This window comes from Sorex araneus, chromosome X, assembly GCF_027595985.1.
Source record: "Sorex araneus isolate mSorAra2 chromosome X, mSorAra2.pri, whole genome shotgun sequence".
Lineage (NCBI taxonomy): Eukaryota > Metazoa > Chordata > Mammalia > Eulipotyphla > Soricidae > Sorex > Sorex araneus.
In genome coordinates, this window is record NC_073313.1 from 131874091 (window position 1) to 131888330 (window position 14240).

Here is a 14240-nt window from a genome sequence, read left to right on the forward strand (position 1 = left end):
AACATCTCAGTATTACATCAAAGAAGTGTACTCAATCTTCCCTCCTTACAGTCATTATTTAAAAACATAATAAAATTAAAACCTATGATTTACTGAATAAACATAGTACCACAGAAATTGCAGTACATTAGTATAGATATTTAAATAATTTTACATAATTGTGTGTACAATGGCATTTTGAATTGTGAACAAGTTGTAAACTATATTTTCTTTTCTAGCCATGAATGAATCTCCAAACCAAAGAAGTTTTTGAGTGTGTCTGCATTAGTACTTTATTATTTTTCTACCAACAAATGCCCATCAAGAGTCTTAACCAGCGATTATCCAGTGAACCTAATGGAATGAATTAGTTGTGTCGAAGAGTTTCTCCAGCTATCTGTGACACCTAATTACGTACTATCACAATGATGCATTCAATTTAGTAATATACAACTGTTTAAAACTTCAACTTACAAAACTATACAACATACAGTGCTGTTTTTCAATAGGGTACTTCTTTTGTACTTAATTTGTCATGATAGAGATTTTATAAGCTATTCCAGGAGATTCCCACTAATATATATGCAATACAGTTACAAAAATAAGTACTGTTTCCTTACTAAGAGGCTAGCCTATTTTAAAATTGAATTTCAAACTGAATTTTAAATTGAATTTGAAACTTAATTTTAAAACTGCAGCTTAAACTGAATTTTAAAACTGAAGTTTAAACTGAATTTTTAAAAATCAGTTTACCAAGTTCCATGGTATATGCAGCATATGTTTGACTGTCTCACTTTAAACTTTGTGACATGCTTTATTATATGCAACTCTTGGAGAAATAATTAAATTTCAGGTGATGGTTAATTTATCAGGGAAGTGGGATAATAGCTTTAGAAAAACTGAATCCATTAAATACCATATATTATGCTATTATGATTCTAAGAACCTATCAGTGGCTCAGAAAATCTGTCCTTTCAATGTATATCTCTTAGCCCTCCCACATCATTATACACATATAACTCTATATTATACTAGTAGGAGGAAGAAAGGTGGACTTCTTTAAAATAGTGGTATAGAAAATACATTGCAATATTATATAAAGACCTAGTGAATGAAAATAGCAACAACAAATATTGCTCTATACTACTTAGAAAAAAGAAAAAAGATATTTAGAATATTTAATATGCTTAGAAGTTGATTAAATTCAAATGACCTTACAAAGTAAATGCAGGAATTGTTAATACATTGGAACAAAGTGAAAGTTCTTAAATTCCTCTGGTTAAAGTTAAGAATGATAAAAGTGGGGGATGGATAGGGCACTTGTTTGTGGCTGACCTGGGTTCGATTACCAGCATCCCATTGGGTCCTCGGGCCCAGGAGCACACCTGCGTGGCCCAAAAACCAAAAATGATCAAAATTAAATAATTTGCATATGAGAAAATAGATTATGGGAATAAATATATTTGACCTATATATTATTAAGTTGTCCATGGAAATATATAATCTGTAATATTCAAATTTTCTTCTGGTAATTGTTATACTAAGAAAACATTAAGATAGGAAAAGATGAGGCATTATGTGAAAGTAAACCATAAAAAGAAATGTTTAATAATCTTAAGGGATTATTAAAATAAATATTGGTATAAAGGTTAAACCCATATTTATATAATTTTGACAAACCTTGAAAAAATGTTACTCTATTAGTTAATATACCAACGTTATCAAAATTGTGTGATGCAAAATTTAATATTCTCCCTGAATTATGTGGTCTTCACCTTTCTCCCCTTTGTAATGTGAACAGAGTATATTAAATTTTGCTGAGTTACATGTAACTGTAACTGTTCTATATGTTACCAAAATGTTATCCACTTGCTACATGTGATAAATGAAAAAGTTTGTAGACTGATAGTATCTGCTATTCTGAAAATTTAAATGAATATGATTTTCCCAAAATATTCTTGAACAAAATTTAGTGTAAAAATTTAGAGCAGTTAAGAAATCAGCATCAGTGATTTACTTAACCCATGATGAGTGTCTGTGGATTATAAAAAGTTTCTTATTATACTTTATGGATTTAAATATGTTCTTTTGCAATTTGAAATTATAGTCAATATAAACATGTGATTTTTTTTCTCACAAGATTCAAATGTATCTATGAAAACTGTAAAGATGTCTTTTGAGTAATGCCTGTTAATCTAATTTCTATTTGCAATGTTTTCACTTCAGATTTATCAAATAAAATGGAGATTGTGCAATGGAATGCAAAGTAATTTGATTAACAAAATATGGACTATACTTACGTTTTTTTTTGAAGTCCTGGACAAAACAGACAAGATAGATTTTTACCACAGCTGTACATATTTTTTCCAGAAAATTGCTATCATGTAAATGTCTGCTGTTCTAATGAGTATTGATTTAAGTTAAAAAAATGAAAGCAAATGTCTCCTTTTTGTGGACTACTAGAGACATTTCAACACAGACCTCCTGTTGATACAATTTTCTTTTGCTTTTTGGGTCACACCCAACAATGCTCAGGAGTTACTCCTGGCAGTGCTCAGGAGACCATATGGGATGCTGGGAATCGAGCCCGGGTAGGCCGCGTGAAAGGCAAACACCCTACCTGCTGTGCTATCACTCCAGCCCCCAATACAAAGTTTTGTTTTCAATGAAGATTGCTTACAAAACCTAGTCTAGTACCATAACACACTTGTTTGAAATGTTATTACATAATATGATCTTCCCATTCTTCTAACAGAACTTTAAATGTAGTACATTTGCTTCATTTATTGATCATCGTTTTGCAATATTAACACTATAAAATTTCTTGAATACAGATTTGTCTCTCTGTGTGTAAAGGACACATTGTGTCCATTACCAAAGTTCCAGTGCTATCCCATGCCCAAAGGAAACTTCTAACCCTTCCTCTCAGAAATACCTCCCATTCCTTCTGGTAGCCACCATAATTTTCACGAAGGCTAGGAGATTTTGTTTTTACTTATACCAGTTTGTTGCATTTATATTCAATATGTGAAACTATCTGATAACTATCTTTCACTTTATTTCATTTAACATAATCAACTTCACGTGCTATCCATTTTGTCTCAAAAGACTTGATTTCTAAACAAGAATTACAAAATAATCTAAAAAAACATCTAATCTTGCAACATAGATCACCTTAACAAAAGATTATCACTTCTTTTCTAGTATTAGAATCTACAAATATATCATTATTTTGAAAATTATGTGAAAACTTTCCTAACAAATCAGCTAATACCCTACTACATAACATTGCTAAATTAATTTGATTTCCATAGTACATTACATACAATAAAAACTGTGAATTATCTCATGTTTATACTAGGATGAAAAGTAAATATAATTCTAGGTAAATACATCTTTCTTAAAATCTTTAAAAAATTTAGAGTAACAAAAAAAGGCAAGCTTTTTTAGATTACAAAGGAACACTACAATTTTTATGATGGCCAGGTAGTCTTTCTAATCTAGTATCAGTCTTTAGACAATGAAATATTGTTAAGCCCAGGCAGAATCCTTATGTTTAGTTTCCCATCCATTAATAACAAAAGTTTTTATTAAAGTTTACGTTTAAGGGATCATTTATGTTAAAGGATGGCCAGTGTTATATAATGCCTTGATTCCACTGATAGATTGCTAACACAACCAGTGATCAACATTCCTAGGTCTTCTGTACCAAAATATAATAAACCAGGCAAATTTCTTAAAATGAAATAGAGGATTTTGATGCAGTTTCCTAAACTAGTCTGTAGTGATTTATGAGCAGCGCTGAATGTTGGATGGCAAGTTTTTGGACTCTGAATGGATATGATTAGAAATGATCTTATGGGTTAGATGTAATATTTTCAATCTTGCCAACTATTTTCCTGAATGTAGGAATATTAAGAACCATGCTTCATTTTCCTTCATTTTTTAATTTCTGGGATAAAAAGTGTCTGGGAGTTGCTTCAAAGGAAACCAGAAGGGGCAGCAAACTTCAAAATAAATCAAAGGTAGGTGAATAAAGGTCGTGATAAAATATGTCAATAAAACAAGATTGGCTATGAAGTGCAACTGCTGATGCTACTGATATTTATTGATTGTGAATGTAGTTAATTTTTTTCATATATTCTCAGACGTATCTGTAAGGTGACTCAGGGTTCAAAGTGCAGTTCCATCTATGTGAAACGCGTGATGAATTTGAAAACCCTGCTTGAGCACTAATTCCCAAATACTTTCTTCTCTATCATGGTTTAGGTTACTAAAAGTGGTGGTCAGATAAATCCATTTTCATAAAGTAGCTCTGAACTGTCCTGAAAAATATGCCTTTTTGGAGCTGGAACGATAGCACAGGGGGAAGGGTATTTGCCTTGCAGACGGCCGACATGGGTTCGATTCCCAGCATCCCACATGGTCCCCTGAGCACCACCAGGGGTAATTCCTGAGTGCATGAGCCAGGAGTAACCTCTGTGCATCGCCGGGTGTGACCCCCCAAATATATATATATATATATATATATATATATATATATATACATATACATATATATACACACATATATATACATATATATATGCCTTTTCCAGTAATTCTCTAATAATTTCCTCTGTGCTGGGGACATGGCTCAAAGGGACCAGGAATTGATCCCTGGTAATGCACCAAACTCCTCAGCAACACCAAATATGGTCAAAACCACTCCACCCCACAATTATTCCTTTCTTTTGAAGGCACCTGAGTCCGTTTTTGGTTATTTTTTACATATAAACCATTCATACTATCTACTTTATGGCAAAATCCATTTTTAAGGCACTCTTTCATTTTAAAGATGGCTGTGTTTTTTTTGAGTAGCATCTCTGAAGCAATGTTAAAGGACCCCTGGGGCCACCCTTGGCTATTCTCAGCCTGGATGCATGGGTCTCATGTTTTTGCAGGGATCAAACTCTGTCACGTGTTTCAACCCTATGACCTAAATCTCCAGCTTCCTTACTGTTCTTTCTTAGCTCAGATTTTCTAGACTCAATGTGTAAGAAAAAAATCGTCTAATTTGTACAGTTTCACTATGTCCATGTATAACTGCAATAACTTTTTTATATGGTTCTTTGCATTCCTTGGCTCAGCATAATAGCCTCAGAAATATACTGTCAACATGTTAAAAGTCTCATCACATTCTTTTTTCCCCAAAACCCTCCAGATGTCTCCCCTTTCAAATTCCCATATATCTTAATTGTATCAGTCCCCCAACTCATCATTGTTGCGTAACATTGGTTTATCCTTGCTCCTCCCTCAGGGAGCTTAGATTATGAAGTTACTCTCACAACAGTGCCCCTGAGGCATACCCAGTTTCATAGGGAATTATAATCCTATATTGTCTCTCTTTATCTACTTTTGGGCAATATTATTTGCAACAGACACTGAGAAGCCATCATGTTTGGTCCTTACCCACTTTCAGCACAGATCTCCCATTCAGAGCGATCCCTTCCTACCAATCATTGTCATAATGGTTGCTTCTTTATTCCAACTGCCCTCTCCTGCAGCCCTTGAGACAGGTTTCCAAAAGTGGACCAATCCTCTTGGCCCTTGTTTCTACTGTCCTTGGGTGTAAAACAAAAATACTAATGCCAGGGGCTGGAGCAAGTAGGGCTTTTGCCTTACATGGGGCCGACCTGGGTTCAATTTCCAGCACCCCATATGGTCCCCCAAGCACCGCCAGGAGTAATTTCGAGTGTATGAGCCAGGAGTAATGCCTGTGCAATGCCGGGTGTGACCAAAAAAACAAAACAAAAAACTCTACATCACTAATCAGGGGGATGTAAATCAAAACAATGACATATCACCATACACCACAGAGACCAGCACACAGCAGTACTTGAGTGAATGCAAGGAGAAAAGGACTCGCATTCACTGTTGCTTGGAATGCAGAATGGTCTGGCCATTTTGGAAAACAATATAGGCATTCCTCAAAATACTAGAAATTGAGCTTTTATATGATCCAGCAATATCACTTTTGGGAATATACCCCCGGGGTGCAGAAACACAGCAGAAATGACATCTGCAATTGTATGTTTATTGTAGCTCTGTTCACAATAGCCAGAATCTGGAAACAACCCAAGTACCCGAGAACAGACGACTGGTTAAAGAAACTATGGTACCTTTACAAAATGAAATACCACACAGCTGTTAGAAAAAATAATGAAGTCATGAAATTGGGTTATGAATGATGGACATGGAAAGTATCATGCTGAGTGAAATAAGTCAAAGTAGAGGAACAGACGTAGAATCACTGCACTTATTTGTGGAATATGTAGCATTTTCTGATCGATTTGCAAGTAATATTTTTGTGGAGAATCATTCCAGAGTCATTATAATTGTTTAAATTCCCAGTCCATACTGTTAATGCACAAAATTCAACAAGACATTAAAAAGGACCACACTGCCTAAAAGAAATTTTAACAGAAATGAACATAACAGCACGATTTAAAATAAATTCATAAGCCCTTGAAATGCAATAAATGCTTTTTATTGTATGCTCAATTTCAATGAATAACATTTAGAACTAATAGTCCCATGTAACAGTGACAATCTTATTTTACAGCGTGTACATCATTTACAGCCACATAACACACAATTTTATATTTTCCAAATTTAATATTCTGATGTTAAGAAAGATAAAAAACTTTTTATCCAAGAAATTATTTTTACCTGGTGCAAAAAAGAAAGACAAACATTATTTGAAACACAAAGCCACAATATAGTGCATTTTAACCTTTTAATTAAAAAGTTAAAATTACCTTTTAATTATGTTTAACAGCTGAGTGTAAATATGAAGCAACTAAAACTTAAAAGTACACATCATATGCGTTAAATTTATAAACAGTGTTTTAATTAAATTTCCTTAAATCAGCTTTATATAGTAAGTGCCATTTTGATTTGCAGCATGCTAACACAAAGCGTTGTTAAAGGGATGCATATTTTAAATTTATACACTATAAAATGAATATTCACCTCCAAAGTCTAGTGGCAGTATATTATTCTGCTAAGTATTGCATCAATACTGCCTCATATTGATAATTTGTATTAATGATATGGTATAAGATTTTAAAAATCAAAACTCTCAATAATGGCATAAAATTGCACCTTTAAACATTAGAGCAAGTAATACTAGAACAATCATACTGCTAAGACTGTCCTAAAACACCCTCTAAACATTGCAATATTTAAGGAAATTGTGTTCTTTCATGTTACAATTTAGTTGTTTAAGAAATACAGTGCTTTGTTTGCAACACTACAGCTGCATCCATTTTATAAAGTCAAATGACTCAAATATGCCTTTGTCATGTATGCCAAACTGAAAACTATCAAATTGTACATCAGAAGAAGGAACTTTATCCTTAAGACTTGACCGTGGATTTTAGCACAGAATTCTAGATTTTAACACCCTATACTGTGATAAAATTTTAGCAGCTCTGAAAATTCTTTTAAAAATAACATTGAATTAATCTAACCTCTTTCCTTGTGAAATTTAATACTAAAAACTTTTGCCATTTCTGGAATTTAACTTCCAGACTTCATATAAAATATTCAATGACTAAGTGACTCATGAATGACTGTATTTTATTTCAACACCCCATTTCTAAAATTGCATAAACGTGAGGCTTATTTGCCATGGCAGAGCACTCCTAAACACAATTACATATAATCTTTCCGGAAATGTTTCTCTCTGGTATGATCAGCCAATTAGTTATTTTTGCTTTTCCTCTCTGTAGTTTAATTATGCATAATACTATTAAATAGAGGTTTAAGATGTTTTTGCACAATCATTTAATGGTGTTTCTTTAATTATTGAAGTACTTTTCAAAAGGCTATGAGATCCTCTACCAATTCAAATATCTTAAGATCTTTAATAAAAGACTGAAAAGTTATGACTTAAGATAGAGCTTTTTAACCAGATGAGTTTGTGCAATTTTCAAGTAGCATATCTTATCTTCTAAATAGCCTCTTTCTTGATATTGATCTTATTACAAAAGAGCCTCCTTGTGGTGCCTCATAATATGCTGATTTTTTTCTGATGGTCTTCGAAATCCCTTCTTGCAGAATTCACACCTGTGTGGATAGTCCTTTGTATGTATAGATATCACGTGTCGTTTAAAGCCAGACGCATCTGTAGTGCTGTATTCACAATACTCACATTGGTAAATCTTTCTTCCAGTATGGGTCTTCATATGTTTTTTGAGTTCATTTTGTTGTCTGAACCCTCTCTTGCACCTTTTACACTTCAATGACTGATCCTTAGTATGAACTGAAAGGATATGGCCACTAAGAATAAATGGATCTGATGTTTTAAAGTCACAGTGCCTACACTGATGAATCTTCCTGCCTTTATGGATATCACTATGCTTTCTGAGCTCAGAAGGACGATGAAAACCTTTATCACAGACCTCACACTTGTGAGGAAAATCCTTAGTATGTACAGATATGATGTGCCGCTTAAGGTCACTTGAATTGGTGCTCTTATGGTCACAATGAGGACACTGGTGTGTCTTATGTCCTTGGAACAAATCCAAATGACGCTGAAGTTCCCTTTCATCACCAAATGCTTGGGGACAATGTTCACATTTATATGGCAAATTGTTACCATGCTTAGACCTAATATGAGTTTTCAGATTTGACTGATCTGCACATCTGAAGACACAGTACTGACACTGATATGGCTTTTCACCAGTATGGGTTCTCATATGCTTCTTGAGTTCTGAAGGATGTCGAAAGCCCTTGCCACACTCAACACAAACTTGAGAAAAATTCTTGCTGTGAACAGCCAGCAAATGTCTGTTTAACAGTCCTTGCTCTGCAGTTTCATAGTCACAGTATTTGCATTTGTGCATCTTCGGCTCCTTGTCCCTCAATATAAGTTTATTTGAGCTCAGTGGACTAGCCTCTCTGTATCTTCGTGTGTATTCAGAAAACTCATGAGTTTTGTCAACTTTGTTAATAAGCTTATGGCTTTCTAAATGGTTATGAAAACTCACTTTCTTGTTAGTTGTAAAGTCACAATCTGTACACTGGTATTTTTTTCTCATCAAATGATCAGGATGATTTTTCATGTGCCTTTTCAAGAATCCTCTGGATTTAAACTTTTTTGTACAAATATGGCAAGGGTACACTGTCAGGGGCTGTCCATCCGGACCTATTATAACAGCTAGATTAAAAGAAAGCAAATTTGTGACACTTGAACAGACTAATTTAAAGGGTTTTACAACAAAAATAACACAATAAGCTAATATTCACTGCGTGAGAAATAAATTAAATTATTTTAAGGTGAAATGCACATTAAAAGCAAAGTATTATTAAGTAACTCACTGAAAGAGTCACTAAAAGAAATTTAGCAGAACTTTACATATAGACTACTCACCAGACAAAATGAATTTTGCTAACTAGAAAAAAAGCATCCTTTATTGGTAAATCAGCCTGAAACTTCTCTTTTCAGACATCATTTGTAACTGGAAAGATAACTCAATAGGCTTAATACAAGCTTTGCAAGCAGGAGGCCTATGTTTGGGCCCAGCCCTGCATGATATCATGAACACCACTAGAAGTATCCCCTGGTCACAGATCTTGGGAGTATCCTGCTCATGAGTACCACCAGGTGTATCCCCCAAACCAGTAAATAAATAAAACAATCTGAATAAAGAGCAGACAAGTACAGTTTTATTAAGCCATACTCTTAAAATTTATACAAAACAGTTATGTGTGAGTTGGACTACATTATAATCAAAATATTTTCCCATAAGTTACAAAATATAGATCTATATTTTAAATCACTATAATACTCATAAAGCTAAGTATCTGTATTTTAGTTACCTGTTTGCCATTGCCTGGTTTCTCCTCTTCTCCTCTTCTTAGATTTTTGTTTAAGCACTTTATTTGTATTAATGCCATCACAAATTTGAAGGTACTGTGCTGCTGTACTACTTCTGTTTTCTAATGCTAAATCCAAAGTATTTCCTGGAAAAATATATACACACCATAAAGCTACATATATGTATGCCATTTTGGTTTTGCATAGATGAATTATTACAGATGATATAACACCAAGTTTCCATTATAGTACTAAATTTCACAAAGTACACACTTTCTTTTTACTCTCTCTTATTCTTTTTTACAAATATGTTAGAATATCTCAATGTATTCATCCTAAAAGAATAGCCTAATAATAAAGTGAAGTAACATAAGAATCTGAATTTTATAACCCCAAATAAAATTCTGACATGTGATCAATCCCTCACCAACAAAGACTAATAAAATTAATAAGAGTGGGGATGGAGCGATAGCACAGTGGGTAGGGCATTTGCCTTGCACACGGCCGACCCAGGTTCCATTCCCAGCATCCCACATGGTCCCCTGAGCACCACCAGGGGCAATTCCTGAGTGCAGAGCCAGGAGTGACCCCTGTGCATTGCCAGGTGTGACCCAAAAAGCAAAATAATAATAATAAATAAAATTAATAAGAGTGAGGCTGGAGAGATAGAACAGCGGGTACATGTGATTTGCATACTGCTGACCTTGTCTGATCCCTGGCATCCTACATGGTCCCCTGTGTTTCACCAGGAATAATTCCTGAGTGTAGAGCCAGGAATAACCCCTGAGCATTGCTGAGTATGGCTCCAAAACCAAAAAAATTAATGAGATCTAGCAAAAAATTGCCTACATGCTAACAAACAATATAGGCATGGTGACTATGTGTGATGTGTAACAAAATATATCATTTGCATATATGCTTTTAAAAAGTTTATTTAGTATGAAAAGTGAGTATTAAGATTTATTATAAGAGTTAAGGGCTGGAGCTCTAGCACAGGAGGTAGAGCATTTTTCTTGCACGCGGCCCACCAGGGTTTGATTCTCAGTATCCCATATGGTCCCCCGAGCACCGCCAGGAGTAATTGAGTGCATGAACCAGGAGTAACCCCTGTGCGTCGCCGGGTGTGACCCAAAAAGCAAAAATAAAAAAAAAAAGACTTAAGATGAGGTTCAGGCATTTTACCAAAATTTCAAGGAGACTAGTGTATACAGAATATAAAATTTCACTTCTCATATTTCTGTTAGGCAATTTAGTAACAAAATTAGACCTAGAAAAATTTTTAGTGTAAATGCTGTGATATGTACCTGTCATCAACTTCTTTAAACCAAGATTTTAAAAAATTGCTGGATGACACATACTAGTGCTTAAATTCTATGGGCCTAGGGATCACCCTTGGCAATGATTGAGGGAACATATGCAGGGCCGGGGATTAAATTGGGGTCACCTGCATATCCGGCAAGCATTTTATACTATAGCTGTACTATCTCTCTGGCTTCTAAAATCTACATTTAAATTTATGGTCAAATACCTACTCAGGAAAAGATCATTTCTTATGAGAAAAAAATCTCCTTACTTGCAAAAATAATAAAGAATTATCAACCATAGAATGACATTACATAAAATCAAAATGAAAAATTTAAGCTGATACATGAATTTTATGTGTTATGTAGTATCCTGACTGCACAGTAATTAATAAAATAGTACCATGTAAGGAATACTTACGTAAATATCTACTTCTTCTAAAATTAATTTCTAATTTACAAATTCTCACACAGCAACATTTTATGACTAATGTGCTAAATTATCTAATATTTGTACCTTGAGGAAAAAAAACTAAAAATACATTTGTAGAGTACACATTGTATATAAATTGGCTCCCCAAAGTATCACATTCCTATGTAGGTAAAAAGGTAAGGCATGATTAGGCATGTAAAATTTTATATGCAAAAACAAATTAGTACCAAGCACTATAAAAACTGGCTATTAAATATATGTCTCATATATAAATCTCTCTTACCTGATGTTTGGCAATCTTCATATCTTCGTGAAGCTCTTCTTTCATCCCCTAAAAAAGGAAGGCCTAATTGAAACTGATATACTGAGTATAAGGATTACATGTGGATCATATCTGCAAAATCTTACTTTGATCACCGTTCCTTGGATTAATTTTTTTTGTTGTTGAATTCTTCTACTCCAATAGTTTAGATACTAATTTCACAGACTGAAAATAAGGGCTATTGTCAGCATCCTTGAGACTGTAAATATCTAAAAAGTATTATTTTTAAATAAAAACTTGGTAGATATTTCTGCAGATTACCCTCAAAATCGAAGATTCTCAATAAATGACTGTTAAATAAATGAACCATATGAAACACCAAGTTAAAACATTTGAATAACAAAATTTTTCAAAGTGCAGAGTACAACTGGCCCATCTTGTAAAATAGAAATGAGATTAAATCAGAAAAATGGAAAAATAGCTAATTTTACCTTCCTCGTTTTCTAGAAGAGCACACCTGAATGTATGTTCCTTTCCAAAACCCCAAAATCTTTTTTTGTGTTGTTAATACATGAAATAAGTTTTCCCAAATGGGGAAGAATCTATTTTCAACGGATAGTCCTAATTTAGAAAAATAAAATGCTTTATGGCACTCACTTATACAGATAGGACTTAAATAAATTCTATTGAAAATTAATGCATTAAGCAAGGTTCATTTTATATAATACAAGATATGTGGGAGAAAAATCATGTAAATAACTAAAGATGATTCAGTCCACAGTAAAACATTTTATAATATTAGCCAACTCATAGGGGGCATTAGTACAGCATATTTAATGAACTAAAGGCTGATCAAATAGATGTTATGTACTTAGCAGGTGAAAAAATTCCAGTGTCCTACCATATGCCGCAGCCCAGACAACAGGGACAATTGTTTTATTAACATCAGAGTGTTCAAGCTGAGTCTCAGGGAGAGAAGTTCCTTCCTCTTCCCCTACAATGACTTCCATGTAAACTTCATCTGCTATTTCAGCGCAACCTAAATTTTAGAAATAATTGCTTGTTTACAACCCCAAATATTTAGTAAGTGGGTAAAAATTCCAAACAATTTAAATCTTTCAACTTTCAAGGTTTTAAACTGGTAAATGTTTAAAAATGCATTAGGCACTTTTGGAGACTGTGTCACTGGGAGACAATCTTTTACCAAAATTCTAATTCTTCCCTTCACACTGGTTTATGAAAATGGCTTTTTAATTATATAAAACATGTGTGCCTCAAATATATTGACTGATTTATAATCCAATGGGCATTACAAATTTATGAAAAAGGTTGTATTCCATGATTCTGCCAAATATTTCTCAGAACTCAGAAAACACTTCCCATGTAATTAATACTAGAAAGTGGTAAATGCTATGCCAAAGACTAAGTTTAATTCCATACTGTGCATGCAATAAAAAGTAAAATAGTAACTGAAAAAGACTTATCTGAATATAAAAGTAATAGAAATATGAAAATATAAATAATCAAAATAATACATATACATACAGGCACACCTTGAAAATATTATGGGTTTGGGTTCAGACCACAGCAATAAATTAACACAATTTATTTGTGACTAATATTGCAATGAAGTGAGTCATTGCATATTTTCTTGGTTTCTCAGTGAGTGCATGTAGTTTTTTTATTTGTTTTATGACAGCAGTTCCCAAATTTATTTGGACAATGGCTTCCTTTCAGAAAAAAAAAAGCTCCTCAGTACCCCCATATCATTCCAATGGCTCCCAAGTATCACCCAGTTTGGGAAATACTGTTACTGTATACACTATAATCACTGTCACTGTCATCGCTATTATCCATTGCTCATTGATTTGCTCGAGCTGGCACCAGTAACGTCTCCATTGTGAGACTTGCTGTTACTGTTTTTGGCATATCGAGTAGCTTGCCAGGCTCTGCTGTGTGGATATTCGTGGTAGCTTGCCGGGCTCTCCTAGAGGGACAGAGGAATTGAACCCGGGTTAGCCTCGTGCAAGGCAAACACCCTACCCGCTGTGCTATCGCTCAAGCGCCATAATATAGCGAATATAATGTAGTCCATTAAATGTGCAGTAGAAATACATTTTTAAATGTTAAAAATGTACATACCTTAATTACATATGACAAAGAGACATGAGGTGAGTACACACTGTGGAAAAATGATGCTACACACTTTCTCAAGGAAGGTTGCCTCAAACCTTCAAATTTGTGGGAGGAAAAAATATCTATGAAGAACAATAAAGTGAAGTGCAATAAAACAGGGTATGCCTTTGTAGGGTGTATATATATGTAGAAAAAGATATACACATTTATATAAAATAAATAAGCTGGTACTCAAAAATATTTGTAACAACTTCAAGAGGCAAG

The 14240-nt window shown here is 33.9% G+C and overlaps 2 protein-coding genes across 8 annotated transcripts in view; one reads left to right on the forward strand and one right to left on the reverse strand.

Moving 5' to 3' along the window:
* Positions 1 to 1015, forward strand: part of POF1B (POF1B actin binding protein) — a 108569-nt gene extending 107554 nt beyond the window's left edge. Inside the window, exon 16 of the mRNA XM_055122301.1 lies at positions 219 to 1015. Within this exon, the coding sequence (XP_054978276.1) occupies positions 219 to 224 (6 nt within the window). The 3' untranslated portion in view covers positions 225 to 1015. The remainder of the gene's footprint in view (positions 1 to 218) is intronic.
* A 5016-nt stretch (positions 1016 to 6031) lies between these two features.
* The window catches only part of ZNF711 (zinc finger protein 711), a 37174-nt gene continuing 28965 nt past the window's right edge, over positions 6032 to 14240 (reverse strand). For 5 of the 7 annotated variants that reach the window (XM_055122339.1, XM_055122333.1, XM_055122335.1 and 2 more), the window contains exons 7-10: positions 12742 to 12879; positions 11862 to 11909; positions 9847 to 9990; positions 6033 to 9184 (exon numbers count right to left, since the gene is read on the reverse strand). In XM_055122339.1, coding sequence (XP_054978314.1) covers positions 8007 to 9184; positions 9847 to 9990; positions 11862 to 11909; positions 12742 to 12879 — 1508 coding nt within the window. In that variant the 3' untranslated portion in view covers positions 6033 to 8006. Of the gene's footprint in view, positions 9185 to 9846; positions 9991 to 11861; positions 11910 to 12741; positions 12880 to 14240 lie in introns of all 7 variants that reach the window. The other 2 variants (XM_055122338.1, XM_055122340.1) reach the window with 2 other exon arrangements.